This window comes from Paramisgurnus dabryanus, chromosome 22 (assembly GCF_030506205.2).
Source record: "Paramisgurnus dabryanus chromosome 22, PD_genome_1.1, whole genome shotgun sequence".
NCBI classification, from domain to species: Eukaryota; Metazoa; Chordata; class Actinopteri; order Cypriniformes; family Cobitidae; genus Paramisgurnus; species Paramisgurnus dabryanus.
In genome coordinates, this window is record NC_133358.1 from 8325881 (window position 1) to 8353749 (window position 27869).

A 27869-nucleotide genomic window follows, 5' to 3' on the forward strand; every position below is an offset into this window, starting at 1 on the left:
ATTAGAAGCTTGACAGCTTAACAGCAGCATGCTGCTAAATTTATCTGTTTTGAGTTCAAAAGTAAAAAGTTATATGGGTTTTAGAGTGATGTTAAAATGAACAAATTTTCAGGGTCATCTTTGCTTCAAGAAACCTTCAGTACAAGATGTAACCACAGAATGGCGCCAAAATCATGGCCAGTGTAATGGTTAGACCTGAGGTGGCTCAAAGGTGGAGCTCCACTGGACATCTTTAGTTGTCCTCTTGGGAGATTTCTCCTCAGCTTAATTATACAGGATGAGCTTTAATAGTCTCTCATTAGAGTAATACCAAACGTGATCATTAGACAGTCCGGGCTAAAATAAGATGGGCGGATGTATTTATACACCCTGACCATCATTATATTCAGAAAAAAAAAGTCAAGGCTTACATGGAATGTGCATTATAAGCAAGATTTAGTGGTCAGCTATACAGTACGGAGAAATATGTGGGAAGCATGTTATATTGTGAAGGAGACCAAGTGAAAAGTCCCACCGCAGTATCTCCAAACAATAACTCAGCCAGAGTGGATATCTAAACATTACAGTTTCCAGCTGTACAGTATATAGAGAGCCAGTTCTTAACGTCCCGTCTCACTGTGAAGTGTATCTCCCAGCTTTGTTTGCACAGATGTTTGTTAGACCTCTGTTTGGCTGTGTGGTCTTCACACACTGATACAGGAAATTACATTTGTTGGGCCTTGTAGCTTGAATAAGTAAGCAGTGATGTCATTATTTGCCGATCACACCAGCATTCTTTCAAACAAAGCTGTCAGAGGGCCTGATCAAATAATATGAATTGCACCCAGTTAAGAAAGTACACCATTGTACTTTAAATGTACCTCAGTTGAACCCTACACTTAAAAAATGGTCTCTAGCTGTCAATGGAGGGAGTGGGGGGGGGGGGTAGTGGCACACTTTCAAAAAGTATATATCTTTGCAACTAAAGAGTTTATATAAGTATCTCAGATGTACATATTGGTACCAAAGAGTACACATTAGTACCACAAGGGTATGTATTAGGACCTTTATAAAAGATGCTTCCCCAGTGATAACTTGGGACTTTTTATTTTGTCTGACAGTAAGTCAAGGTTAAAATGAACACAATCTGGGTCTGAGGTAATGTGAAACTGTCCTAATGAGTACAGCGGGCTTCTGGAATTTGATAATCAGCTGGAAAAGATGTCATATTAAGTGAGATAAAATATAAAATATGTTCAAATTATGAATTAAATTTTGAGATATAGCTCATGGTAGTATGGCATTTGACTGCAACACATATTTTATCATACATAGACTGTAACATCACATTGCCTCTCGTGGCTTAATGTAGTTTTGCCATAAATTATATTTTTCTTGGATCAACATTGTTTGTCCTCAAACAACATTCCTAACAACCATGTAATGAATTGGAAATGCTCGGGCTGGGGGCCTGAAAAACCTTGTTATTAACTTATCATTTCCTTTAGATTCTAGGGGTAAATAACGGTTAGTCTTAGGATGGGGTGTGGGATATGGTCAGGACGATGATGGAATAACAGAAATTGAACCAACATAAACAAAACCAGAGGGAAGCAAGTACATATTAACCATAGTCAGTAGGATTCACAAGGATTGGCTCTTAATCTCGCACTGATCACAGCTTTTAGGATTTGAGTCCAGTCCAGTGACGAGTAGTTTGTATACTTGATTCAATGTCAAACCTTCCAACTCAAATCAAGCATGTGCACAATTTTCGTCTTAATATCTAAGCCATTCAAACAGTTATGGAAAGGAATAAGATCTATAAATATCTATGTACACTACCTAATTTTACGTCACCGAGCGCACACATTGCCCCTCTGTGAAGGTTAGCAGGGATGTTTTTCTTTTCTTCCCAAATCTACTATTCTAGTATGCTTATAATTACCAAAGACAAATGTTCAAACCGTACAACCTGGGTCATTTCCCCTTGATTACATATCAGCCTTGACCTAGTTTTAGCATTTCTTTTGGAAAACTCCTTTAGCCAGTAAGTAAACACACATTACCAAATACCAAAAAAGTACATGGTTACATCAGTCTCTTCAAATTCTTTTGTTGTTACTCTTAGCAGTTTGTGGTAAAGCACCGCAAAACTTGAATGCAGTATCGCCTGAGCAAATTTTATTTTAAATCCTAAATATACATATATTTTTTCAATAGTTGCTAGTGTGTACTCAAACCAAGCCTTACCCATAGTTCACAGGGGCATTTTATGGCAAAACATTACATCATCATCCTGCTTGGCAGAATGGTTTGGCTCTGTCCGCTCTTGTAATATTGAGGAAACCATGAAGCCAATTAGTCCATCTGACTGACCTAAACGCTCTTCCGTTTAATAACAAAACTACTACAGCTCTGATATTTAAGTTGCATAAACACAATATTACTCATATTCAGGTCTCAAAAGTACATTTGCAAATGAATATAAAACAATATCCAGTGCATTAGAGAAACATAGCCAATTTATTACACAGACTGTCAGAAATACTTTGTTGCAAACACTCCACTGTAATATTACAGTAAACTACCAGACTGCTATGTATTAAATCATTCCTAAAAGTGTGAAGACATGGACATACCTCATTTTTCTTCAAACAAACAAAGACACATAATTATATAAATCTTAATAAACAGGCCAGATTTATATTTTGTTTTTAAACCAATTGCATTAGAGAACCAAAAATAGCAATGAGCAAACATGGCATAAAATCCTCCTGCAGGACACATAAATAGAAAGATCTGAATATCTACGCCCAGGAGAGCTGAATTCCCAACTAAACCATCCCTTTATTGCATTCAAGATGAAAATGTATTGCCTCAAATGTTTTCATTACACTAATGCGATGGTAAAAATCTTCATTTCAACACAAAGTAAGATCAGATCAATGCTGCCATACTGAGTATTCACTCACAATTTTCTTGGTTCTTGTTGTACATTTAATAAATAGATGAATGGTGAGGTAACTGAAATAGCAGTTGGTTGGCTACACAATAATAATAAATATTAATGTATAAACAATACAAAAATCTGGAATTTATAGAATGTGACCTTATTAAAATGATGTAGTGGATGAACTCGAGCATCAAAAAACGTGCCAAAATAAATAGCTTTAAAAAACAGAACCAAGAGCAGTAGTATCTTGTATTATACATTCGGTATAATAAGACAGGATCACTTAGATGTTTTCAATGCAAAGATTAGTGGTTTGCAAACCTGAGTCATAATATATAATAAAATCATTCAAGAGCTGAATAAAAATGTGTGCACACATATAGATCAACATTGCCCTCTGCTGGAAACTCTAAGTACTATTAAAGGCGTCATATGATGCGATTTCATGTTTTCCTTTGTCTTTGGAGTGTTAAAGCTATTTGTGCATATAGAAGATCCATAAAGTCTCAAACCCATAGAGATATTCTTTCTAAAAGTGAAGGTCCTCCTAAAACGCCTCATTTAAACACGCCCCCGCATATCAATGTGTGGGAAGACAATGCAAAAAAGGTGGTAACTTTTATTGTGCATTTGGAGATAATATTCCAAATATTGTAAGGGGTGTAACATTTCCACCACCACACGCTTGAGGTATTCGGCCAATCACAACACAATGGATACCTGGCCAATCAGAACACATTGCGCTTTTCAGCTTTGTAAAAATGACATGTTTCAGAAAGGCGCAGCATTGAGGAGCAACAATAATGTAAGGTATGTGGAAAACACATTGCATCACAGCAAAAACACAAAATAATGTTATTTTTAGCAAAGTCATATGACCCCATGCCAAAAAAAATCTCATATATTTAATATATGCAATTATGTTTCCTTGACCACTTGCACTTGTTTTTAGCATTAAAGCTGATTTGGCGATGTATAGTTGTACATTTCTAGGCATTTAGTACGGGTTTTACTGCATGATATGCATTGTGCTACTTATCTTAACCGTATATTTAAATATAAAATGTAGATTTATCAAATGTATCATATGGCTTCTGAAGATTTGGAATATAGAGAATGAGTCATATGAACTATGTTTATATAAAATATATTATGCTAAATATCTCTTTTTGTTTTCCACAGAAAAGTCATATGGATTTGGATCAAAATAATGCTAAATTTTTAATTTCTATATTTAGCAGAGGTAACTTGGGCATGTTAAATTTCTGGAAAACTAGTCCTGTAAAATTCCATTTGTGTATTATAACAGTATAACATGTATAAAAATTAAACACACTTTAATCATTACACAAGAAAAATATCTACACTATGTTAACATGCATTGCATTTGATTTCACATTTGAACGATGCCTAAAAATAGTTTTTCCTTTTATCACCTATTTCCATAGATCAGAACATCACGCCATCCTCTCATTCCTCTGCAGAGCAGTTAGTTATTTGTTTCAAAAAACATGAAGTCCTGAAAATAAATCAAAAATACATCAAACATATTATAACTACTGTAACACTTTACCGGGATGTCTCACACACCATAAAAGCATATTCTCTATTTTTTATACTCACAATAAGGAAGCAGGTCCCAATCATCACTGCCTTCATTCTCACATCAAGATCCATTGGAAACTGTATCCCGAAGTTGTCAGAGTCCGTGAAGGCCTCTCGGAGAAGACCTGTCCACTGTTTGCTGATCTTCCCGATACTGACTTCATCCATAGTCAAGATCTTACAGAGGACAAAACAAATGATAAAATACACAAAAAAACAACATTTCAATTATTGCTAAATCACTTCTAAAATATCATTATGCAAATAGTCATAGAAGATTGCATACTCTGATCAATAGTTCCCCCTAGTGGGCATTCACAGACTAATCCAAACAGACAGCAGACAGCAACACAAAGACATACATTACATTAAAGACCCAAATAAATCCATTAGCAACTGGCATTACTCTATTTTATGTATGCTGCTAATCTGCTACAAAACATTCATAATGCAACTACTTTTAAAGTTTAGCTTACAAAAACTAATAATAACTGTCTTAAATATCAGACTAGGTATCCATCAAATACTGTACAGTAGGGGAAGTATCCAGTACGAGGTCTTATTTATTTAGTGGCAAGAAAAGTATGTGAACTTTTTCGAATTTCATAGTTTTTTTTTTATTGTCATAAAATGTGATCTCATCTTTATCTTAATCAGGGGGAAAAAACATAATGTGTCTAAAAATAAAAAAACAAAAATTATAAAACATAAATTATGATCCTTTATGCCTCACCAACAAGAGCTTTCAGGGGAGGTACGATCAAGAATTGTTGCTTTACATAAAGCTGGAAAGGGTTACAAAGTTATTTCAGAATAAGACATAAGAAATTCACCAGTCTAAATGCAAACAATCTACAAATGGAGACACTTTGAGACTGTTGCTACTCTACCAAGAAGTGGGCACCCAGTCAAAATGACACCAAGAGCACAAAAAAAGACTCATCAGTGAAGTAAAGAAACAACCTTGAATGACAGCCAAAGATTTGAAGGCATCATTGGAACTTGCTTACATCTCTGTTCAAGAGTCTACAATACGTAAAACACTGAACAAGCAGAGTATCCAAGGCAGGACATCCACGTCAGGGCACCAATGCTTACTAAAAAGTACATTGCAAAATAGCACATTGACACTCCACAGCGGTATTGGCAAAACATTTTGTGGACTGATTAAACCAAGACTAAAATATTTGGAAACAACACACAGCGCTACATCTGGCGTAAAAAGGGTACAGCATAAAATCATGAAAACATCATGCCAACTGTAAAGTATGGTGGAAGAAACATCATGATTTGGGGCTGTTTGCTGCATCAGGGCCTGGCCAGCTTGCAATCATTGAGGGGAAGATGAATCCCCAAGTATATCAGACAATTCTTCAGGATAATGTGAGAATGTCTGTACGTCAGCTGAAACTTTGTGGAAGATGTGTGATGTAACAAGACAATGATCCAAAACACTGGAGCAAGTCCACAACAGAATGGCTTCAGAAAAACAAAATCTGCTTTTGGAGTGGCCAGACCTCAACCCAATAGGGATGCTATGGATTGATTTGAAGAGGGCCATACACATGAGATGTCCAAACAATATGACAGAGCTATAGCAGTTCTGCCAGGAAGAATTGGCTAAAATTCCTCCTCAAACATACAGCTACGGGAAGCAATTTGTTAAAGTTATTGCTGCCAAGGGGGGTCAACCAGTTATTAATTCTAAGGGTTCACTAACTTTTCCCACTGTAATTTTGAATGTGTGTGTTCAATAAAGACATGAAAGATCAGAATTTTTTGTGTAATAATTTTTAGAAACATTTTGTTTGTCAATACCAGGAAGATCAGATCACACTTTATGACAAATGTATTCAGAAAACCATAACATTCCAAAAGGTTCAAGTACTTTTTCTTGACACTGTATGTTAAGATATGCAAGCTGTTATCAGTAAAGACAGCTCAAACATTAGTCTTGGACTAGACTTGTCCGGGAAACCGCCACACAGTGTTTGGGTAAAGATACCTCAAAGTCCACATCTGGTAGGCAGCTCCAGCCACAGAAAGGTCCCCGGAGCTTGAGAACAGGCTCTCTGTGCTCATTCTCAATGGTGAATTTAGGAAGGAAAGGGTGCCACTGCTGCCGAACATAACCCACTGTGTTTCCTGGAGGAGACTGGATTTCCAGCTAAAGAAGGAGAAATACAGGAGGATATGGTGCACAGAAAGAAATTGATGAAGAATTGCTCTGTGACTTGTAAACATCTTCAAAAGCACTTAGACACATATGCCAGCATCTTTTTAAATATAATTGCACTACATATCAAACCATGTGGTATCTGTAGGCTGAAGACGCTACAGCTTTTTTACGTTTTTTTTTGAGACTTTTAACTTAATGGTGTCAATGTTTTTTAAAAGATGTATAAATTCAGTTAATCTAGGTCCTTACAAAATGAACCGCAGATTAACTCTTTACATGTTACACCTTGGGATAAACAAGTGAACAGCCTAAACTACATTAAAATTTAAAGCGACTTACAGTGCACAACAAGGTAAACATTTTTGTCAATATGTGTATTCCCTGGGTTTGAACCCATAATCTTTTGTGCTGCTAATGCTATAGTTTACCACTGAGCTATACAGGAACCTATAATTGGTAACGGCAGATTAAACCAATTTTTAAAAACAGCTGATTAAATCCTACAAACAAAAAGGGCACATCAGAAATTGTCCTATGTAATTATTTTAAAATGGTTGAGAATGATGGTAGTTTGTTCTGTGCTGCTAGGACATTACAACATTATAATTCAAAACTATGTGTAAAAGTAAAACCATCAGTATCTGCAGATAGTGGAGTGGCTGAGCTTGCAGAATCATTCAGTTTATGATACAAGTGTGAAAATTGGCATGAGCAGTCTGCATGGGTCACTTGACAAGAAAATTGTCCGAGCCATTGAAATTTCAAGATGGCAGCCATTTTCAAGATGGCCAACACCTTAATGGAGCAGTTAAGTGATATAGTGGTTTATTTGGTCATACAAGCATGAAAATTTGCATGAGCAGTCTCTGTGGTTCACTTGACAATAAGCCACCCACAGCTGCTTGAAATTTCAAGATGGTGGCCATTTTTCAAGATTACCATCACCTAAATGGAGCAGTTAAGCGATATATTTGTTAGTTAGTGACATAAGCGTGTAAATTGGGATTAGCAGTCTCTAAGGATTGATTGACAAGAAAACACTCTTAGCCACCTGAAATTTCTATTTTCCAGATGGCCGACCCCTGGATCATCAAAAGATTAATTTTCAGATAGAAATGTATTGTTTTTTTCATTAAGGACGATTTGGTGTCATTTTATTTGATATGTTTTAGATTATTCTAAAGAACAACTGTTAACGCATCAAAATGTTGTGTTGATTTGTTCATTACAGATAGATTAGACAAGAGTGAATATTTGCACTCCCAGGGCACACCCCTACTGAAAAATCCAGCAAAGACCGGTATAAGCTGTTAGATGGTTTTAGCTTTTTAAGGTGGCGGTAGCTGGTCTAAGTTGGTCCTTCCAGCCTGGCAAAGCTGGTCAAGCTGGTGGGTCAGCTGGTCTTCCAGTATGACCAGCTAAGTCCAGCTGGACCAGCTTAAAAAGTGACCAAAACACAGCTAGACCAACCTGCTACACCAGCTCAATCATTTGCATCAAGCTGTTTTTTTCTCTCATCAATCCTTTCAGCCAAGATCAACTGAAGCCTCACCAAACTACATCAGGACACTTTCTTTTAATGGGCAAGACATGCAAGTATCATACTTAGTCTTATTCACTGATGCATCACGCATCATTATCCCCCTTTAACTAAGGTGCATTCGCATTAAGTAACTGATGGTTCGTTTTAGGCTTTGATCTGCTGAATTACAAATACTGCCATAACTTCATGCTTTATTCTTTTCTTAAACCTTTACCTTCTTGTAATGCTGAACTGTATGTATGTGTGTGTGTGTGTTTGTATCTTTAGAGTAGTATGTGTTTAGTAGGTCAATAAAGTCTGATTTGTATCACACATGATGTTGTTTGTAGTTCATGCTCATAATCTGGAGTCACTAAACATTAAAGGTATCGCTACCTGCTCTTAAAAGCTGTTGGATCAATTTTAGGATATTCATTTCCTTAGCCAAGAGAGCTATATCCTAATATCGTCTATAGTGTCTGACTAAACATTCGCTGAATGAGTGTTGGCAAGACACCCAAGACCTTAATTTGGTCCACATACTTATAATTGATTACAATCCATTGTAAGTACTTTACATTTGAGCTTATGTTTGTTTCCCTTAATTGGGATGGTGGAGAATGTATTTAAAATATTCATAATTAATATTATTAATTATCATAAGCCTCTCCTTTAAAATCGCTACACCACTATATCACTTAACTGATCCACTAAGTTGTCGGCCATCTTGAAAAATGGCCGCCATCTTGAAATTTCAAGTGCCTCAGACAATTTTCTTTTCTAGTGACCCATGGAGACTGCTCATGCCAATTTTTACGATTGTATCATAAACTGAACGATTATATCACTTAGCCGCTCCACTATAAGTGTTGCTGTTGCATCTTATTTTACATATAGCTCAGTGGTAGAGCCCATGCTTTGCATGTATGAGGTCCTGGCTTCAATCCCCAGCATCTCCAAGTACTTTTCCGGTTTAAGAACACCTGAGTAAGTGTCGTTGTTGCATCTTTACAAGTCGTCCACAAGTTCCTTGTCTCTGGTTCTTGTATCTAGTAAGATAAAAAAACTAAACATCTTAGCCACATTGGAGCTTATCAAGCTGGATAAAACCCCAGCATTTCCAGGTGCTGTTCTCATCAAGTGTTGCATCTGATTTACAAGTCATACAGTGGATACTTTACTGTTCTTCTTGCCTCATGTAATATGGAAAACCTCAGTGTAGCACGCCAAGTGGTGATGTAGCTCACTGGTAGCGCACGTGATTGCATGAATGAGGTCCTGAGTTCAATCCCCAGCATCTCCAAATGCCTTTGTAGTCATACAGTCATTCCTTATCTCTGATTCTTGCCTCCAGAACTACGAAAAACCCTAAACATCTTAGCCACATTGGAGGTTATCAAGCTGGGGATGTAGCGCAGTGGTAGAGCGCATGCTTTGCATTTATGAGGTCCTGGGTTCAATCTCCAGGTGCTGTTCTCACCTTATGAAAAACCTGAGTAATTGCTGATGTTTCGTAATAACTTCTCATGTTGTATAGTAAAAATGAAAGCCCTAAATCTCTGAGTACAACCTACTGGAAATCTAGCTTCATGAGGCTCTACGAATGAGTTTATTGTACAAGTCACAAAAAAATAATTTCCAATAAACAGTTGTAACATGGTCAAGTTAAATCCCTAAATCTCAACGAACAACAGCAGAGAAACCTCATGGGGATGTTGTTCAGTGGTGGAGCACATGCTTCGCATGTATGAGGTCCTGGGTTCAATCCCCAGCATCTCCAGGTGCTGTTCTCACTTTATGAAAAACCTGAGTAATTGGTAATGTTTCATGAAATTGCTCAAGTTGTATAGTAAAAATGAAAGCCCTAAATCTCTAAGTACAACCTACTGGAAATCTAGCTTCTTGGAAGCTCTAAGATTAAGCTTATTGTACAAGTCACAAAATAATTTCCAATAAACAGTTGTAACATGGTCAAGTTAAATCCCTAAATCTCAACGAACAACAGCAGAGAAACCTTATGGGGATGTGGCTCAGTGGTGGAGCACATGCTTCGCATGTATGAGGTCCTGGGAACAATCCCCAGCATCTCCAAATGCTGTCATGATATTAAGTGTTGATTTTGAATCTGATTTACAAGTCATACAGTAGTTACTTATCTCTCCTTCTTACCTCCAGTAAGACGAAATCCACTAAACATCTTAGCCACATGGGATCTTATCACGCTGGGGATGTAGCTCAGTCGTAGAGCGCATGCTTTGCATGTATGAGGTCCTGGGTTCAATCCCCAGCATCTCCAGGTGCTGTTCTCACTTTATGAAAAACCTGAGTAATTGCTAATGTTTCATGAAATTGCTCATGTTGTATAGTAAAAATGAAAGCCCTAAATCTCTAAGTACAACCTACTGGAAATCTAGCTTCTTGGAAGCTCTAAGATTAAGCTTATTGTACAAGTCACAAAATAATTTCCAATAAACAGTTGTAACATGGTCAAGTTAAATCCCTAAATCTCAACGAACAATAGCAGAGAAACCTTATGGTGATGTGGCTCAGTGGTAGAGCGCGTGCTTCGCATGTGTGAGGTCCTGGGTTCAATCCCCAGCTTCTCCAAATACCTTCATGATTTTAAGAACTTCTGTATAAGTGTTGATTTTGCATCTGATTTACAAGTCATAGAGTAGTTCCTTGTCTCTGCTTCTTGCCTCCAGTAAGACAAAAAACACTAAACATCTTAGCCACATTGGAGCTTGTCAGGTTGGGGATGTAGCTCAGTGGTAGAACGCATGCTTCGCATGTGTGAGGTCTTGGGTTCAATCCCCAGCATCTCCAAATGCCTTCATCACTTTAAGAACTCCTGTATAAGTGTTGATTTTGCATCTGATTTACAAGTCATACAGTAGCTCCTTATCTCTCCTTCTTGCCTACAGTAAGACGAAAAACACTAAACATCTTAGCCACATTTTATCTGATCAGGTTGGGGATGTAGCTCAGTGGTGGAGCGCATGCTTCGCATGTATGAGGTCTTGGGTTCAATCCCCAGCATCTCCAAGTGCTGTTCTCACTTTATGAAAAACCTGAGTAATTGCTGATGTTTCATGAAATTTCTCATGTTGTATAGTAAAAACGAAAGCCCTAAATCTCCTAAGTACAACCTACTGGAAATCTAGCTTCTTGAAGCTCTAAGATTAAGCTTATTGTACAAGTCACAAAATAATTTTCAATAAACAGTTGTAACATGGTCAAGTTAAATCCCTAAATCTCAACGAACAAGAGCAGGGAAACCTTATGGGGATGTAGCTCAGTGGTAGAACGCATGCTTCGCAAGTATGAGGTACTGGGTTCAATCCCCTGCATCTCCAAATGCTGTCATGATATTAAGAACCTCTGAATAAGTGTTGATTTTGCATCTGATTTACAAGTCATACAGTTGCTCCATATCTCTCCTTCTTGCCTACAGTAAGACGAAAAACACTAAACATCTTATCCACATTGGATCTTGTCAAGCTGGGGATGTAGCTCAGTGGTACAGCGCATGCTTTGCATGTATGAGGTCTTGGGTTTGATCCTCAGCATCTCAAAATGCCTTCTTGATTTTAAGAACTCCTGTATAACTGTTGATTTTGCATCTGATTTACAAGTCATACAGTAGCTCCTTATCTCTGCTTCTTGCCTCCAGTAAGACGAAAAACACTAAAAATTAGGGATGCACCGATAGGATTTTTTTGGGCCGATACCGATACCGATTTAAACAGACAACTTCTGGCCGATACCGATGCCGATACCGATATTAAACACTTGTATACAATACTATACAGTTGGTCTATTAGCTAGTTTATTTCTGCACCAAATTATTTTTACCTGAACACGGTTTGGATCTAATTAACATTCAACTGACCAACATAATAAGAGAGGCACAAATTAAGCTAAAACAAATATATTAAGACAACATGACAACCTTCAAAGGTGGTTTTTGCTATTCAGAATTTATTTTATTAACAACATTAACTCATTTTTTACATATAATGGATTTCTTTATGCAGTTAATTAATAAACAATCTGTATCGGCCTTTCTCGTGCTATTGCCGATATGCCGATGGTTTCAAATTCATCAAAAATCGGCCGATAAATATCGGCGGCCGATACATCGGTGCATCACTACTAAAAATCTTAGCCACACTGGATCTTATCAAGCTGGGGATGTAGCTCAGTGGTAGAGCGCATGCTTCGCATGTATGAGGTCCTGGGTTCAATCCCCAACATCTCCAAGTGCTGTTCTCACTTTATGAAAAACCTGAGAAAATTGCTGATGTTTCATGAAGTTTCTCATGTTGTATAGTAAAAATGAAAGCCCTAAATCTCTAAGTACAACCTACTGGAAATCTAGCTTCTTGAAGGTCTAAGATATTGTACAAGTCACAAAATAATTTACAATAAACAGTTGTAACATGGTCAAGTTAAATCCCTAAATCTCAACGAACAACAGCTGAGAAACATTATGGGGTTGCAGCTCAGTGGTGGAGCGCATGGTTCCCATGTGTGAGGTCCTGGGTTCCATCCCCAGCATCTCCAAATGCCTTCATGATTTTAAGAACTCCTGTATAAGTGTTGATTTTGCATCTGATTTACAAGTCATACAGTAGTTCCTTATCTCTCCTTCTTGCCTCCAGTAAGACGAAAAACACTAAACATCTTAGCCACACTGGATCTTATCAAGCTGGGCATGTAGCTCAGTGGTAGAGCGCATGCTTCGCATGTATGAGGTCCTGGGTTCCATCCCCAGCATCTCCAAATGCCTTCATGATTTTAAGAACTCCTGTATAAGTGTTGATTTTGCATCTGATTTACAAGTCATACAGTAGTTCCTTATCTCTCCTTCTTGCCTCCAGTAAGACGAAAAACACTAAACATCTTAGCCACATGGGATCTTATCACTCGGGGATGTAGCTCAGTCGTAGAGCGCATGCTTTGCATGTATGAGGTCCTGGGTTCAATCCCCAGCATCTCCAGGTGCTGTTCTCACTTAATGAAAAACCTGAGTAATTGCTAATGTTTCATGAAATTTCTCATGTTGTGTAGTAAAAATGAAAGCCCTAAATCTCTAAGTACAACCTACTGGAAATCTAGCTTCTTGGAAGCTCTAAGATTAAGCTTATTGTACAAGTCACAAAATAATTTCCAATAAACAGTTGTAACATGGTCAAGTTAAATCCCTAAATCTCAACGAACAACAGCAGAGAACCTTATGGGGATGTAGCTCAGTGGTAGAGCGCGTGCTTCGCATGTGTGAGGTCCTGGGTTCAATCTCCAAATGCCTTCATGATTTTAAGAACTCCTGTATAAGTGTTGATTTTGCATCTGATTTACAAGTCATACAGTAGTTCCTTATCTCTGCTTCTTGCCTCCAGTAAGATGAAAAACACTAAACATCTTAGCCACATTGGAGCTTGTCAGGTTGGGGATGTAGCTCAGTGGTAGCGCGCATGCTTTGCTTGTATGAGGTCTTGGGTTCAATCCCCAACATCTCCAAATGCCTTCATCACTTTAAGATCTCCTGTATAAGTGTTGATTTTGCATCTGATTTACAAGTCATACAGTAGTTCCTTATCTCTTCTTCTTGCCTCCAGTAAGACGAAAAACACTAAACATCTTAGCCACATTGGATCTTATCAAGCTGGGGATGTAGCTCAGTGGTAGAGCGCATGCTTCGCAAGTATGAGGTCCTGGGTTCAATCCCCAGTTTCTCCAAATGCTGTCATGATATTAAGAACCTCTGAAAAAGTGTTGATTTTGCATCTGATTTACAAGTCATACAGTAGTTCCTTATCTCTGCTTCTTGCCTCCAGTAAGACGAAAAACACTAAACATCTTAGCCACATTGGAGCTTATCAAGTTGGGGATGTTGATCAGTGGTGGAGCACATGCTTTGCATGTATGAGGTCCCGGGATCAATCCCCAGCATCTCCAGATGCAGTCATGTTATTAAGAACCTCTGAATAAGTGTTGATTTTGGATCTCATTTACAAGTCATACAGTAGCTCCTTATCTCTCCTTCTTGCCTACAGTAAGACGAAAAACACTAAACATCTTAGCCACATTGGAGCTTATCAAGTTGGGGATGTTGATCAGTGGTGGAGCACATGCTTTGCATGTATGAGGTCCCGGGATCAATCCCCAGCATCTCCAAATGCCTTCATGATTTTAAGAACTCCTGTATAAGTGTTGATTTTGCATTTGATTTACAAGTCATACAGTAGTTCCTTATCTCTGCTTCTTGCCTCCAGTAAGACGAAAAACACTAAACATCTTAGCCACATTGGATCTTATCAAGCTGGGGACGTAGCTCAGTGCTAGAGCGCATGCTTTGCATGTATGAGGTCCTGGGTTCCATCCCCAGAATCTCCAGGTGCTGTTCTCACTTTATGAAAAACCTGAGTAATTGCTAATGTTTCATGAAATTGCTCATGTTGTATAGTAAAAATGAAAGCCCTAAATCTCTAAGTACAACCTACTGGAAATCTAGCTTCTTGGAAGCTCTAAGATTAAGCTTATTGTACAAGTCACAAAATAATTTCCAATAAACAGTTGTAACATGGTCAAGTTAAATCCCTAAATCTCAACGAACAACAGCAGAGAAACCTTATGGGGATGTGGCTCAGTGGTAGAGCGCATGCTTTGCATTTATGAGGTCTTGGGTTTGATCCTCAGCATCTCCAAATGCCTTCATGAATTTAAGAACTCCTGTATAACTGTTGATTTTGCATCTGATTTACAAGTCATACAGTAGTTCCTTATCTCTGCTTCTTGCCTCCAGTAAGACGAAAAACACTAAACATCTTAGCCACACTGGATCTTTTCAAGCTGGGCATGTAGCTCAGTGGTAGAGCGCTTGCTTCGCATGTATGAGGTCCTGGGTTCAATCCCCAGCATCTCCAAGTGCTGTTCTCACTTTATGAAAAACCTGAGATAATTGCTGATGTTTCATGAAGTTTCTCATGTTGTATAGTAAAAATGAAAGCCCTAAATCTCTAAGTACAACCACCTGGAAATCTAGCTTCTTGAAGGTCTAAGATTAAGCTTATTGTACAAGTCACAAAATAATTACCAATAAACAGTTGTAACATGGTCAAGTTGAATCCCTAAATCTCTACGAACAACAGCAGAGAAACCTTATGGGGATGTAGCTCAGTGGTAGAGCGCATGCTTCGCAAGTATGAGGTCCTGGGTTCAATCCCCAGTTTCTCCAAATGCTGTCATGATATTAAGAACCTCTGAATAAGTGTTGATTTTGCATCTGATTTACAAGTCATACAGTACTTCCTTAGTAGTTCCTTATCTCTGCTTCTTGCCTCCAGTAAGACGAAAAACACTAAACATCTTAGCCACATTGGAGCTTATCAAGTTGGGTATGTTGATCAGTGGTGGAGCACATGCTTTGCATGTATGAGGTCCCGGGATCAATCCCCAGCATCTCCAAATGCAGTCATGTTATTAAGAACCTCTGAATAAGTGTTGATTTTGGATCTCATTTACAAGTCATACAGTAGCTCCTTATCTCTCCTTCTTGCCTACAGTAAGACGAAAAACACTGAACATCTTAGCCACATTGGAGCTTATCAAGTTGGGGATGTTGATCAGTGGTGGAGCACATGCTTTGCATGTATGAGGTCCCGGGATCAATCCCCAGCATCTCCAAATGCCTTCATGATTTTAAGAACTCCTGTATAAGTGTTGATTTTGCATCTGATTTACAAGTCATACAGTAGTTCCTTATCTCTGCTTCTTGCCTCCAGTAAGACGAAAAACACTAAACATCTTAGCCACATTGGATCTTATCAAGCTGGGGACGTAGCTCAGTGCTAGAGCGCATGCTTTGCATGTATGAGGTCTTGGGTTCGATCCTCAGCATCTCCAAATGCCTTCATGATTTTAAGAACTCCTGTATAAGTGTTGATTTTGCATCTGATTTACAAGTCATACAGTAGTTCCTTATCTCTGCTTCTTGCCTCCAGTAAGACGAAAAACACTAAACATCTTAGCCACACTGGATCTTATCAAGCTGGGGATGTAGCTCAGTGGTAGTTCGCATGTATGAGGTCCTGGGTTCAATCCCCAGCATCTCCAAGTGCTGTTCTTACTTTATGAAAAACCTGAGAAAATTGCTGATGTTTCATGAAGTTTATCATGTTGTATAGTAAAAATGAAAGCCCTAAATCTCTAAGTACAACCTACTGGAAATCTAGCTTCTTGAAGGTCTAAGATTAAGCTTATTGTACAAGTCACAAAATAATTTCCAATAAACAGTTGTAACATGGTCAAGTTAAATCCCTAAATCTCAACGAACAACAGCTGAGAAACATTATGGGGTTGTAGCTCAGTGGTGGAGCGCATGCTTCCCATGTATGAGGTCCTGGGTTCCATCCCCAGCATCTCCAAATGCCTTCATGATTTTAAGAACTCCTGTATAAGTGTTGATTTTGCATCTGATTTACAAGTCATACAGTACTTCCTTATCTCTCCTTCTTGCCCCCAGTAAGACGAAAACACTAAACATCTTAGCCACATTGGATCTCATCAAGCTGGGGATGTAGCTCAGTGGTAGAGCGCATGCTTCGCATGTATGAGGTCCTGGGTTCAAGCCACAACATCTCCAGGTGCTGTTCTCACTTTATGAAAAACCTGAGTAATTGCTAATGTTTCATGAAATTTCTCATGTTGTATAGTAAAAATGAAAGCCCTAAATCTCTAAGTACAACCTTCTGGAAATCTAGCTTCTTGAAGCTCTAAGATTAAGCTTATTGTACACGTCACAAAATAATTTCAAATAAACAGTTGTACCATGGTCAAGTTAAATCCCTAAATCTCAACGAACAACAGCAGAGAAACCTTATGGGGATGTAGAGCGCATGCTTCGCATGTATGAGGTCCTGGGTTCCATCCCCAGCATCTCCAAATGCCTTCATGATTTTAAGAACTCCTGTATAAGTGTTGATTTTGCATCTGATTTACGAGTCATATAGTAGTTCCTTATCTCTTCTTCTTGCCTCCAGTAAGACGAAAAACACTAAACATCTTAGCCACATCAGATCTTATCAAGCTGGGGATGTAGCTCAGTGGTAGAGCGCATGCTTCGCATGTATGAGGTCCTGGGTTCAATCCCCAACATCTCCAAGTGCTGTTCTCACTTTATGAAAAACCTGAGTAATTGCTAATGTTTCATGAAATTTCTCATGTTCGTAGTAAAAATGAAAGCCCTAAATCTGTAAGTACAACCTTCTGGAAATCTAGCTTCTTGAAGCTCTAAGATTAAGCTTATTGTACAAGTCACAAAATAATTTCAAATAAACAGTTGTAACATGGTCAAGTTAAATCCCTAAATCTCAACGAACAACAGCAGAGAAACCTTATGGGGATGTAGCTCAGTGGTAGAGCGCATGCTTCGCATGTATGAGGTCCTGGGTTCCATCCCCAGCATCTCCAAATGCCTTCATGATTTTAAGAACTCATGTATAAGTGTTGATTTTGCATCTGATTTACAAGTCATACAGTAGTTCCTTATCTCTTCTTCTTGCCTCCAGTAAGACGAAAAACACTAAACATCTTAGCCACATCAGATCTTATCAAGCTGGGGATGTTGATCAGTGGTGGAGCACATGCTTTGCATGTATGAGGTCCTGGGTTCAATCCCCAGCATCTCCAAGTGCTGTTCTCACTTTATGAAAAACCTGAGTAATTGCTGATGTTTCAGGAAATTTCTCATGTTGTATAGTAAAAATGAAAGCCCTAAATCTCTAAGTACAACCTACTGGAAATCTAGCTTCTTGAAGCTCTAAGATTAAGCTTATTGTACAAGTCACAAAATAATTTCCAATAAACAGTTGTAACATGGTCAAGTTAAATCCCTAAATCTCAACGAACAACAGCAGAGAAACCTTACGGGGATGTAGCTCAGTGGTAGAGCGCATGCTTCGCAAGTATGAGGTCCTGGGTTCAATCCCCAGTTTCTCCAAATGCTGTCATGATATTAAGAACCTCTGAATAAGTGTTGATTTTGCATCTGATTTACAAGTCATACAGCAGTTCCTTATCTCTGCTTCTTGCCTCCAGTAAGACGAAAAACACTAAACATCTTAGGCACATTGGAGCCTTTCAAGTTGGAGATGTTGATCAGTGGTAGAGCACATGCTTTGCATGTATGAGGTCCCCGGATCAATCCCCAGCATCTCCAAATGCAGTCATGTTATTAAGAACCTCTGAATAAGTGTTGATTTTGGATCTGATTTACAAGTCATACAGTAGCTCCTTATCTCTGCTACTTGCCTCCAGTAAGACGAAAAACACTAAACATCTTAGCCACATTGGAGCTTGTCAGGTTGGGGATGTAACTCAGTGGTAGAGCGCATGCTTCGCATGTATGAGGTCTTGGGTTTAATCCCCAGCGTCTCCAAATGCTTTCATCACTTTAAGAACTCCTGTATAAGTGTTGATTTTGCATCTGATTTACAAGTCATACAGTAGATCCTTATCTCTGCTTCTTGCTTCCAGTAAGATGAAAAACACTAAACATCTTAGCCACATTGGAGCTTGTCAGGTTGGGGATGTAGCTCAGTGATAGAGAGCATGCTTCGCATGTATGAGGTCTTGGGTTCAATCCCCAGCATCTCCAAATGCCTTCATCACTTTAAAAACTCCTGTATAAGTGTTGATTTTGCATCTGATATACAAGTCATACAGTAGCTCCTTATCTCTCCTTCTTGCCTACAGTAAGACGAAAAACACTAAACATCTTAGCCACAGTGGATCTTATCATTCTGGGGATGTAGCTCAGTGGTAGAGCGCATGCTTTGCATGTATGAGGTCTTGGGTTCGATCCCCAGCATCTCCAAATGCCTTCATGATTTTAAGAACTCCTGTATAAGTGTTGATTTTGCATCTGATTTACAAGTCATACAGTAGATCCTTATCTCTGCTTCTTGCTTCCAGTAAGATGAAAAACACTAAACATCTTATCCACATTGGAGCTTATCAAGTTGGGGATGTTGATCAGTGGTGGAGCACATGCTTCGCATGTATGAAGTCCCGGGATCAATCCCCAGCATCTCCAAATGCCTTCATGATTTTAAGAACTCCTGTATAAGTGTTGATTTTGCATCTGATTTACAAGTCATACAGTAGTTCCTTATCTCTGCTTCTTGCCTCCAGTAAGACGAAAAACACTAAACATCTTAGCCACACTGGACCTTATCAAGCTGGGGATGTAGCTCAGTGGTAGAGCGCATGCTTCGCATGTATGAGGTCCTGGGTTCAATACCCAGCATCTCCAAGTGCTGTTCTCACTTTATGAAAAACCTGAGTAATTGCTGATGTTTCATGAAATTTCTCATGTTGTATAGTAAAAATGAAAGCCCTAAATCTCTAAGTACAACCTACTGGAAATCTAGCTTATTGAAGCTCTAAGATTAAGCTTATTGTACAAGTCACAAAATAATTTCCAATAAACAGTTGTAACATGGTCAAGTTAAATCCCTAAATCTCAACGAACAACAGCAGAGAAACCTTATGGGGATGTAGCTCAGTGATAGAGCGCATGCTTCGCATGTATGAGGTTCTGGTTTCCATCCCCATCATCTCCAAATGCCTTCATGATTTTAAGAACTGCTGTATAAGTGTTGATTTTGCATCTGATTTACAAGTCATACAGTAGTTCCTTATCTCTGCTTCTTGCCTCCAGTAAGACAAAAAACACTAAACATCTTAGCCACATTGGAGCTTATCAAGTTGGGGATGTTGATCAGTGGTGGAGCACATGCTTTGCATGTATGAGGTCCCGGGATCAATCCCCAGCATCTCCAAATGCAGTCATGCTATTAAGAACCTCTGAATAAGTGTTGATTTTGGATCTCATTTACAAGTCATACAGTAGCTCCTTATCTCTCCTTCTTGCCTACAGTAAGACGAAAAACACTAAACATCTTAGCCACATTGGAGCTTATCAAGTTGGGGATGTTGATCAGTGGTGGAGCACATGCTTTGCATGTATGAGGTCCCGGGATCAATCCCCAGCATCTCCAAATGCCTTCATGATTTTAAGAACTCCTGTATAAGTGTTGATTTTGCATCTGATTTACAAGTCATACAGTAGTTCCTTATCTCTGCTTCTTGCCTCCAGTAAGACGAAAAACACTAAACATCTTAGCCACATTGGATTTTATCAAGCTGGGAACGTAGCTCAGTGCTAGAGCGCATGCTTTGCATGTATGAGGTCCTGGGTTCCATCCCCAGCATCACCAGGTGCTGTTCTCACTTTATGAATTACCTGAGTAATTGCTAATGTTTCATGAAATTGCTCATGTTGTATAGTAAAAATGAAAGCCCTAAATCTCTAAGTACAACCTACTGGAAATCTAGCTTCTTGGAAGCTCTAAGATTAAGCTTATTGTACAAGTCACAAAATAATTTCCAATAAATAGTTGTAACATGGTCAAGTTAAATCCCTAAATCTCAACGAACAACAGCAGAGAAACCTTATGGGGATGTGGCTCAGTGGTAGAGCGCGTGCATTGCCAGTGTGAGGTCCTGGGTTCAATCCCCAGCATCTCCAAATGCCTTCATGATTTTAAGAACTTCTGTATAAGTGTTGATTTTGCATCTGATTTACAAGTCATAGAGTAGTTCCTTATTTCTGCTTCGTGCCTCCAGTAAGACGAAAAACACTAAACATCTTAGCCACATTGGAGCTTATCAAGTTGGGGATGTTGATCAGTGGTGGAGCACATGCTTTCATGTATGAGGTCCCGGGATCAATCCCCAGCATCTCCAAATGCAGTCATGTTATTTAAAACCTCTGAATAAGTGTTGATTTTGGATCTGATTTACAAGTCATACAGTAGCTCCTTATCTCTCCTTCTTGCCTACAGTAAGACGAAAAACACTAAACATCTTAGCCACATTAGATCTTATCAAGCTGGGGATGTAGCTCAGTGGTAGAGCGCATGCTTCGCATGTATGAGGTCTTGGGTTCAATCCCCAGCATATCCAAATGCCTTCATGATTTTAAGAACTCCTGTATAAGTGTTGATTTTGGATCTGATTTACAAGTCATACAGTAGTTCCTTATCTCTCCTTCTTGCCTCCAGTAAGATTAAAAACACTAAACATCTTAGCCACATTGGATCTTATCAAGCTGGGGATGTTTTGCATCTTGAAATTTGCTGAGACACGTACTAGAAGCTCAAACGTGGGGATTCCACTAAGCTAAATTTCCATTTGGTTGAAAGTTTGTTCTTAGAAATTTAGGGCTTTTATTTTTACTATACGACAAAAATAATATGATGAAACATCGGCATTCCCATCTTGTAGTGGCCTGTTTTTTTTAAATTAGAGTTTTTCATGTTATGTGAGGCAACAAGAACAGAAAAGAAACTACTGTATGACTTGTAAATCTGATGCAACATCAACACTTATTCAGGGGTTCTTAAAATAATGAAGGCATTTGGAGATTGATAAGCCCAATGTGGCTAAGATGTTTAGGGTTTTTTGTCTTACTAGAGTAAAGAAGCAGATACAAGTAACTTATATGACTATACGACTGCCATCTTGAAATTTTAAGTAGCTGTGGGTGGCTTATTGTCTAGTGACCATCTGAGACTGCTCATGCCAATTTTCATGCTTGCATCACCAAATAAACCACTATTTCACTTAACTGATCCACTAAGGTGTCGGCCATCTTGAAAAATGGCCACCATCTTGAAATTTCAAGTGATTGGGACAATTTTCTTGTTAACTGACCAATGGAGACTGCTCATGCCACGAATTCATGCTGCACAAGCGCCGAAAAGGTTTATGATAAAAGACACTTCAGTGTTTCCCACAGGATTTTGAGAGCCTGTTGCGGTGATGACGTCACACGCCGATTAGCATATATATGGCGTTATTGCGTCATGTTTTACTCTTTGATCTGTCACATTATATTGCATTTTAACACAACTGGATGCTATTTTGATATATTATTTGTTCTGTTGTCTATAAAATAGTGACTTTTATAATAGTGAGTTTTGTTGTATATCGCATATAGCGCAGACAATTTGTTGCAAATTCAGAAATATGAGAGAATACATGGTTCTGAGTATATGAGAGAGTATATGAGAGAGCTCGGACACAGACTCACACCAAAACGGGTTTGTGTGGTAATGCTAACCTTTTGTTAAGTCACTCATGATGAACACGATCATCCACCTTCTCTGTCAGTAACATCCGTGACTGTTGACGTTTACATGAAAAAGAAAGTACACGGAGGAACGCGGAGTTAAAATACTTTTCACTGTTAGAGAGGCGCACTGCATGCAACACGAGAGAGAGGGGAGGGAGTGTGCGCTGTTGAGGCACTGCACACAACGAGAGAGAAACACTGTACTTGCTGTGGCAAGCTTCTCATTTCTCTGATGAGTCAGCGATGACCGGAAGTGAACTTCACCGAGTCATATTACACAGAAATCTTGTCAAATAACGGAAAAAATATTGTTAATAACCAGTTACCATTATTTTCAATAAACGGTTCTGTTCCGGAACATATATTTTTGTAAAGTTTCTGCTTTCGTTTCTGTTCCATGCAATTAGAGCTGCAACTAACGACTATTTCTTCTGTCGACTAATCTAGCGATTATTTTTCCGATTAGTCGACTAGTCTAACGACTATTTTTTATTATTAATACAGTGTTATTTTTTTGATTAGCTATTTAATCTGTTGGATAATCTGTTTTCTACTCTCTGTCTGATCTGACAGTTATTGTTTGTTTTATTGTATTTTAACACAACTGAATGCTATTTTCACATATTATCTGTTCTGTTGTCAGATATATATGGGGGACAGTTTCCCAGACAGGGATTAGACTAGTCCTAGACTAAAATAAATATAAGAGCTGTCCAAACTGAAAACATCTTGCACTGACATATCTTAAAATACATCAGTGCCCTTAGTTTGGCCTCAAAATGCACACAAGTAATGTTTTTAGTAAGGCATGTTTGTTTAAACTAATTACATTTCCTAATTAAACTAAGGTCTAGTCCTGGCTTAAGCTAATGGAAACCACCCAGGGCCGGAGTGGGACTCATTTTCAGCCCTGGAGTTTCATGACTTAGACCGGCCCACTTTAGTTCATGACTGACTATATTAAAATAATACAGTTAAATCCTCAGTAGCCTATACATAAGTGTGCAATAGTGAACTGTTTTCTCCATCCTTGCAATTCATTGTATTTTTTTAAATAGATAATTTCCATATCAATGCAAATACAGTAAACAATTATGATTTTTGCTCTAATCTTGCAGCCCTAAGATAAGGTATTTTTATATTATTCAATTAAACATATTCAAAAGCTACTAAAAGGGAACAAATGTGTTTGTGTTTTCCCCTATATTTCTATTTTTAAAAAATGGTGGGTCTTGAGATTACCTGTTGGGTTGAAAAAGTTTAGAAACTCCTGATATACAAACAAGCAAGATTATCAAGTATGCAGAGGAACAGGAGGAAAAATAAAAAATCCTTATCTTAATTTTTAGTACTTGGATCATGTACAGTGCCAAATACCTTGTGTCATAAAAGAACAAATATTGAATGGACTTGTTTTACTTAAGAAAACATTATATTCATATGAAACGTTTTAAATAAACTGATGAGTTTTGCATCAAATAAGTTTTTGTTATCAAAAGACGATGAATAATATAACTATTCTTAGATCATTCATTATTTGTCTCATTTTCATTTAAGTGGCCGTTCGTATCAGGTCGCGCATCTAGACGCGCGGCAAACGCCCTCAAATACAGACGCATCTGAATCTAAACTCGTGTTCACAGGCGAGCGCTTTGAAAAGCAACCCGTGCGTCTTGCGCTAACATTTTTAAAGCCGGCAAATTACGCGGGTGGGGCTGAATAAGTGCTGGCAGCAGCAACCTTCAACCCGGTGGCATGACAACTCACAATTCGGCGCAAATTAAACAATTGCTATTACACAGAGTTACTACAGAAGGCATGCGCGGGCATAGGAGAGAGAGCTCGCGCACAAGCACATAACCTGTTTGTGTGGGAAAACACTGCTAATCTTTCATGATAAACTCGAATCAGTCGTCTTCTCTGCCAGTAACATCTGACGTTTACGTGAAAATGCAAGTACTAAACACAGCCAACTTTTAATTCTTTCATTCAGTGTCATGTATGAGAGGCGCTGTCTAGGGGCTTCACGCAGAGAAAGAGAGAGAGCGCGCGTGCACAAGAGAGGCACCACCGAGCGCGCACAACAATAAATGAAGCCGTTTTAAATGAAAATAAAAATGTAACGTTAAATGTTGCGGCCATTGTTGATTTTGTGGCGCACACAAACAAATCAATATATGGATAACACTGCCAGGAGCAGAAGCCGCCATTACGCGAAATGAATGTAAACAGCGACGCGTCGACGCATTTTACGCATGTCGACGTATTTTCATAGTCGACGTAATCGATGACGTCGACGCGTCGTTGCAGCACTACATGCAATACATAAAAAGTTTCTGGTTTTCGTTTTCGTTCCATAAACCGGTTCAAAGCCTTGATTGAAAGTTAGTTTGACTATGAAAAACTGTTATCCAATCATAGCAGTGGGCGTTTACTTCCAAGTTGTCAATGCGGCTGGCCCGTCAAAACGGATCATTTCTTGAGCCAGCTTAAAACCAGGTTACAAAATGGCCTTTTACTTGATACTTTGATGTTTTTGGATGTAAAAACCACGCAAACGTCATGAGTATACCTCAGACAACAGTATATAACAATAAAATGACCAAGAAAGGGCACCTTTAAAAAATTAAGCAATAGATTTATTACTAATACATAACAAACCTCTGTTGTGAAATGTTGAAAAGTATGCCGGTGCTATCTTTTTCTCTAAATACCACTTGGTTTGATATTTTGTTATCTAATTAGTTTTTTTTTTTTTTTTTTTGAAGTGTGGCCACCATTGACTGTATAAAACATAAACATAGTGTCTGTGATATCACCCTTAGGTTTCTGAGAAGCATTTTTAAAGCCCAAAAGTAGGCCATCTTAGCAGCGTGCCACTCCTGGATAACCAAAAATGGGCAAAGAGGCGGAACGTGGGAGGAGCTCAGGTGCCTGGTTGCTGAACCTATGCCTGTCTAGCTCAACGGTAGTGACAGCATGATCTTTGCAGAACTTTAGTCTTAAAAAAAAAAATCAAATTAATGACTTACAAACCCCCCCCCCACAGTTGTCATAAAGGGCAAATTTATCTATATAGACCAAATCCACTTTTTGTAACAGGCTGTAAATATATTTATTTCTCTTGTAAAGTTGGGCCTTTTAACATGGGCGTTTATGGGATTGACTGCCTTTTGTAGCCTGTCTCTAGCGGCCAGTCACAACAGAAGGTTGCCCCCTGGTGGCCACACCACAGTGAAACATTAAAGGGATAGTTCACCCAAAAATGAAAATTCTATCATTATTTACTCCCTATCAAGCTGTTCTAAACCTTTATGAGTTTTTATTTTATTTTGATGAACACAAAAGAAGATATTTTGATAAATGATGGTAAGCACACAGCTGATTGTAACCATTGACTTCCATAGTAGGAAAACAAATATTATATTATTATAGTAAGTATTGTGATAAATGATGAAGAAGATATGTTTAAAAATGATGGTATTGAGGGTACCCACTGAATTCAATCGTATATGTTTTTTCTACTATGGAAGTCAATGGTTACAATCAGCTGTGTGCTAACCATCAATTTTACTCAAAAGAAAATCCATACAGATTACATGAGGATGAGAAAATGATGACAGAATTGTAATTTTTGGGTGAACTATTCCTTTAAAAGAAGAGTCACAGAGTTACTTTTGGTTTGTAAGGTTTGATCAGTATTATTTGATTATTAAAAGAACCACATGCTTAAAATAAAAAACAGACTTTAGATCACCTCTTGCAGACAACATGGGAAGAAACAAGACATGCATTTCAGTGGCCGGTTGACTGTGATGACTTCGTGTCCAAAGTTATCGAGGATGCGAATGGTGAAAGATCGCAACGGGCCGCAGCACTGACGCGTAAGGCAGTCATTTTCCTCAACAGCGTAGAAAACGTTCTGCCCCAAGGAGTTTCGGATCTCATATTTATTGTTGCTCTCGAAGCCTACCAAAGCTGTATGAAAACACACAATCAATATTTTGATTAGGTACAGGACACTATTGTTTATTGTAATATGATATTGTACAGTAATGTATATACTGTATGGCAAACATATGTCAAGCTGTTACCTTCAATAAGCTCCACTTTCTGTTTAATTAGAAGCTGATCTATCTAAGACAGATAGAAAAGAGGTATAATACAATACAGTAAGATAACATTTAGGATAGAGTGTAGATTACTACTTTTCAGAGATATAATTTACCTGTGTTAGGTACTCTAAACCAGGTGGACATCCAGGTATCCCTGGATTGGGTACCATGTACATATTCATAGGTTGCATGGTCACCTTTAAAATAGATACATATGTTCAATATGAGGCAATCAGATTGATCACTAGCTACAGATGTGCAGTTAACAGCAATTAAGATATGATTTTAGCTTGATATCATACATTCATGTATAAGATAATGTGTACATCCAAAGTGCTGTAACTGCTGCATTTCATCTTAATGTTTACACGCTGTTCAATTAAATATCTCCTTTATATATATATATATATTGAATAAACAAACAATGGCGGATTACAATTTGGTCAGTTTCAAGTTATTTTAGAAAATTGTGGGGGTTTATTTTTAATGGAAAGGTATATGGGTGTTGAGTTGTCATTGACAGACTGTTGCATAGGTATGTTTAACAGGTTAAACTGCATTCTAAACCATAGTTCACTAAAAGGATAAAACGCAAAAATGGATAAATAGATAAAACAACATCAACTATAAGGATAAATATATGATTACAATAAAATTTATTTACATTAACTAACATAAACTGTAGCACAATATCTTTCATATAATCATAATCCCTTCGATAGAAAATCAGATCTAATGTTAAAACATTTAAATCTAAACGATCGACAAACAAACATATGTAGATACTATATGTTCGTTGTGGAATTACTATAATAAATAAACTTGGAAACAAGAAATAAATACCACAAATCTGATTTCATGCTATGTGTGTATAATGCGAGAGTAGACCTAACGCAAGAGGAATCACAACAGTAAGTGCGCTCGAATAAAATCGGCCTGTAATAACTCAACCATTACAGTTCACTTATACTGAACAAAACCAAACTTTATAAACATTATGACATGTACAAAAGTGCTATTTTTGCTTGGTATATCTGTTTATAGGATAAAAACCCACCAGCTTCGTCTTATGATAAGCAGTATAACGGGTTGCCTTGGGAGTGTCAGCCCCATATTGAACAACACATCCGATTGGCTAAAATACTTCCCACGTGGTCAAACGCTCCTCTGACATATCTGCTGCGTCCCAAACCGCATACTTCCATACTATATAGTAGGCAAAGAGTACGAGAAGTAGTGCTTTTCGCCTACTACATAGTATGGAAGTATGCGGTTTGGGACGCAGATTTTTCCGGAAGTGAATCAACAAA

General features: G+C 38.2%; 2 protein-coding genes and 22 non-coding genes across 25 annotated transcripts in view; 22 read left to right on the forward strand and 2 right to left on the reverse strand.

The window, feature by feature from the left end:
• Positions 1-4422, reverse strand: part of plod2 (procollagen-lysine, 2-oxoglutarate 5-dioxygenase 2) — a 67895-nt gene extending 63473 nt beyond the window's left edge. The window contains exon 1 of the mRNA XM_065294705.2: positions 4372-4422. Coding sequence (XP_065150777.2) covers positions 4372-4381 — 10 coding nt within the window. The 5' untranslated portion in view covers positions 4382-4422. The remainder of the gene's footprint in view (positions 1-4371) is intronic.
• LOC135785329 (phospholipid scramblase 2) lies at positions 4256-27697 on the reverse strand. Of its 2 annotated transcripts, none has more exons than XM_065294707.2 (7): positions 27617-27697; positions 26673-26756; positions 26539-26577; positions 26202-26422; positions 6546-6707; positions 4559-4717; positions 4256-4454 (listed from the first exon to the last, which is right to left on the reverse strand). In XM_065294707.2, exons 2-7 carry the CDS (start codon positions 26701-26703, stop codon positions 4425-4427), a joined length of 642 nt encoding a protein of 213 aa, XP_065150779.1. In that variant the 5' UTR covers positions 26704-26756; positions 27617-27697; the 3' UTR covers positions 4256-4424. The 2 variants fall into 2 exon arrangements, with proteins under 2 accessions (XP_065150779.1, XP_065150778.1); XM_065294706.2 differs by having other exon boundaries at positions 26539-26581; positions 27617-27691.
• Positions 9950-10021, forward strand: trnaa-cgc (transfer RNA alanine (anticodon CGC)). Its single transcript has one exon. It is a non-coding gene; the product is annotated as a tRNA-Ala (tRNA).
• On the forward strand, positions 10466-10537 carry trnaa-ugc (transfer RNA alanine (anticodon UGC)). Its single transcript has one exon. It is a non-coding gene; the product is annotated as a tRNA-Ala (tRNA).
• Positions 10777-10848, forward strand: trnaa-cgc (transfer RNA alanine (anticodon CGC)). Its single transcript has one exon. It is a non-coding gene; the product is annotated as a tRNA-Ala (tRNA).
• Positions 10996-11067, forward strand: trnaa-cgc (transfer RNA alanine (anticodon CGC)). The gene has a single exon. It is a non-coding gene; the product is annotated as a tRNA-Ala (tRNA).
• On the forward strand, positions 11215-11286 carry trnaa-cgc (transfer RNA alanine (anticodon CGC)). The gene has a single exon. It is a non-coding gene; the product is annotated as a tRNA-Ala (tRNA).
• On the forward strand, positions 11526-11597 carry trnaa-cgc (transfer RNA alanine (anticodon CGC)). The gene has a single exon. It is a non-coding gene; the product is annotated as a tRNA-Ala (tRNA).
• trnaa-cgc (transfer RNA alanine (anticodon CGC)) lies at positions 12432-12503 on the forward strand. Its single transcript has one exon. It is a non-coding gene; the product is annotated as a tRNA-Ala (tRNA).
• trnaa-cgc (transfer RNA alanine (anticodon CGC)) lies at positions 12955-13026 on the forward strand. Its single transcript has one exon. It is a non-coding gene; the product is annotated as a tRNA-Ala (tRNA).
• Positions 13173-13244, forward strand: trnaa-cgc (transfer RNA alanine (anticodon CGC)). Its single transcript has one exon. It is a non-coding gene; the product is annotated as a tRNA-Ala (tRNA).
• Positions 13912-13983, forward strand: trnaa-cgc (transfer RNA alanine (anticodon CGC)). Its single transcript has one exon. It is a non-coding gene; the product is annotated as a tRNA-Ala (tRNA).
• Positions 15099-15170, forward strand: trnaa-cgc (transfer RNA alanine (anticodon CGC)). The gene has a single exon. It is a non-coding gene; the product is annotated as a tRNA-Ala (tRNA).
• Positions 15410-15481, forward strand: trnaa-cgc (transfer RNA alanine (anticodon CGC)). Its single transcript has one exon. It is a non-coding gene; the product is annotated as a tRNA-Ala (tRNA).
• On the forward strand, positions 16599-16670 carry trnaa-cgc (transfer RNA alanine (anticodon CGC)). The gene has a single exon. It is a non-coding gene; the product is annotated as a tRNA-Gly (tRNA).
• trnaa-cgc (transfer RNA alanine (anticodon CGC)) lies at positions 16817-16888 on the forward strand. The gene has a single exon. It is a non-coding gene; the product is annotated as a tRNA-Ala (tRNA).
• Positions 17335-17406, forward strand: trnaa-cgc (transfer RNA alanine (anticodon CGC)). The gene has a single exon. It is a non-coding gene; the product is annotated as a tRNA-Ala (tRNA).
• trnaa-cgc (transfer RNA alanine (anticodon CGC)) lies at positions 17644-17715 on the forward strand. The gene has a single exon. It is a non-coding gene; the product is annotated as a tRNA-Ala (tRNA).
• trnaa-cgc (transfer RNA alanine (anticodon CGC)) lies at positions 18173-18244 on the forward strand. The gene has a single exon. It is a non-coding gene; the product is annotated as a tRNA-Ala (tRNA).
• trnaa-cgc (transfer RNA alanine (anticodon CGC)) lies at positions 18830-18901 on the forward strand. Its single transcript has one exon. It is a non-coding gene; the product is annotated as a tRNA-Ala (tRNA).
• On the forward strand, positions 19049-19120 carry trnaa-ugc (transfer RNA alanine (anticodon UGC)). The gene has a single exon. It is a non-coding gene; the product is annotated as a tRNA-Ala (tRNA).
• On the forward strand, positions 19487-19558 carry trnaa-cgc (transfer RNA alanine (anticodon CGC)). Its single transcript has one exon. It is a non-coding gene; the product is annotated as a tRNA-Ala (tRNA).
• Positions 20765-20836, forward strand: trnaa-cgc (transfer RNA alanine (anticodon CGC)). Its single transcript has one exon. It is a non-coding gene; the product is annotated as a tRNA-Gly (tRNA).
• Positions 21202-21273, forward strand: trnaa-ugc (transfer RNA alanine (anticodon UGC)). The gene has a single exon. It is a non-coding gene; the product is annotated as a tRNA-Ala (tRNA).
• Positions 27698-27869: the final 172 nt, after the last annotated feature.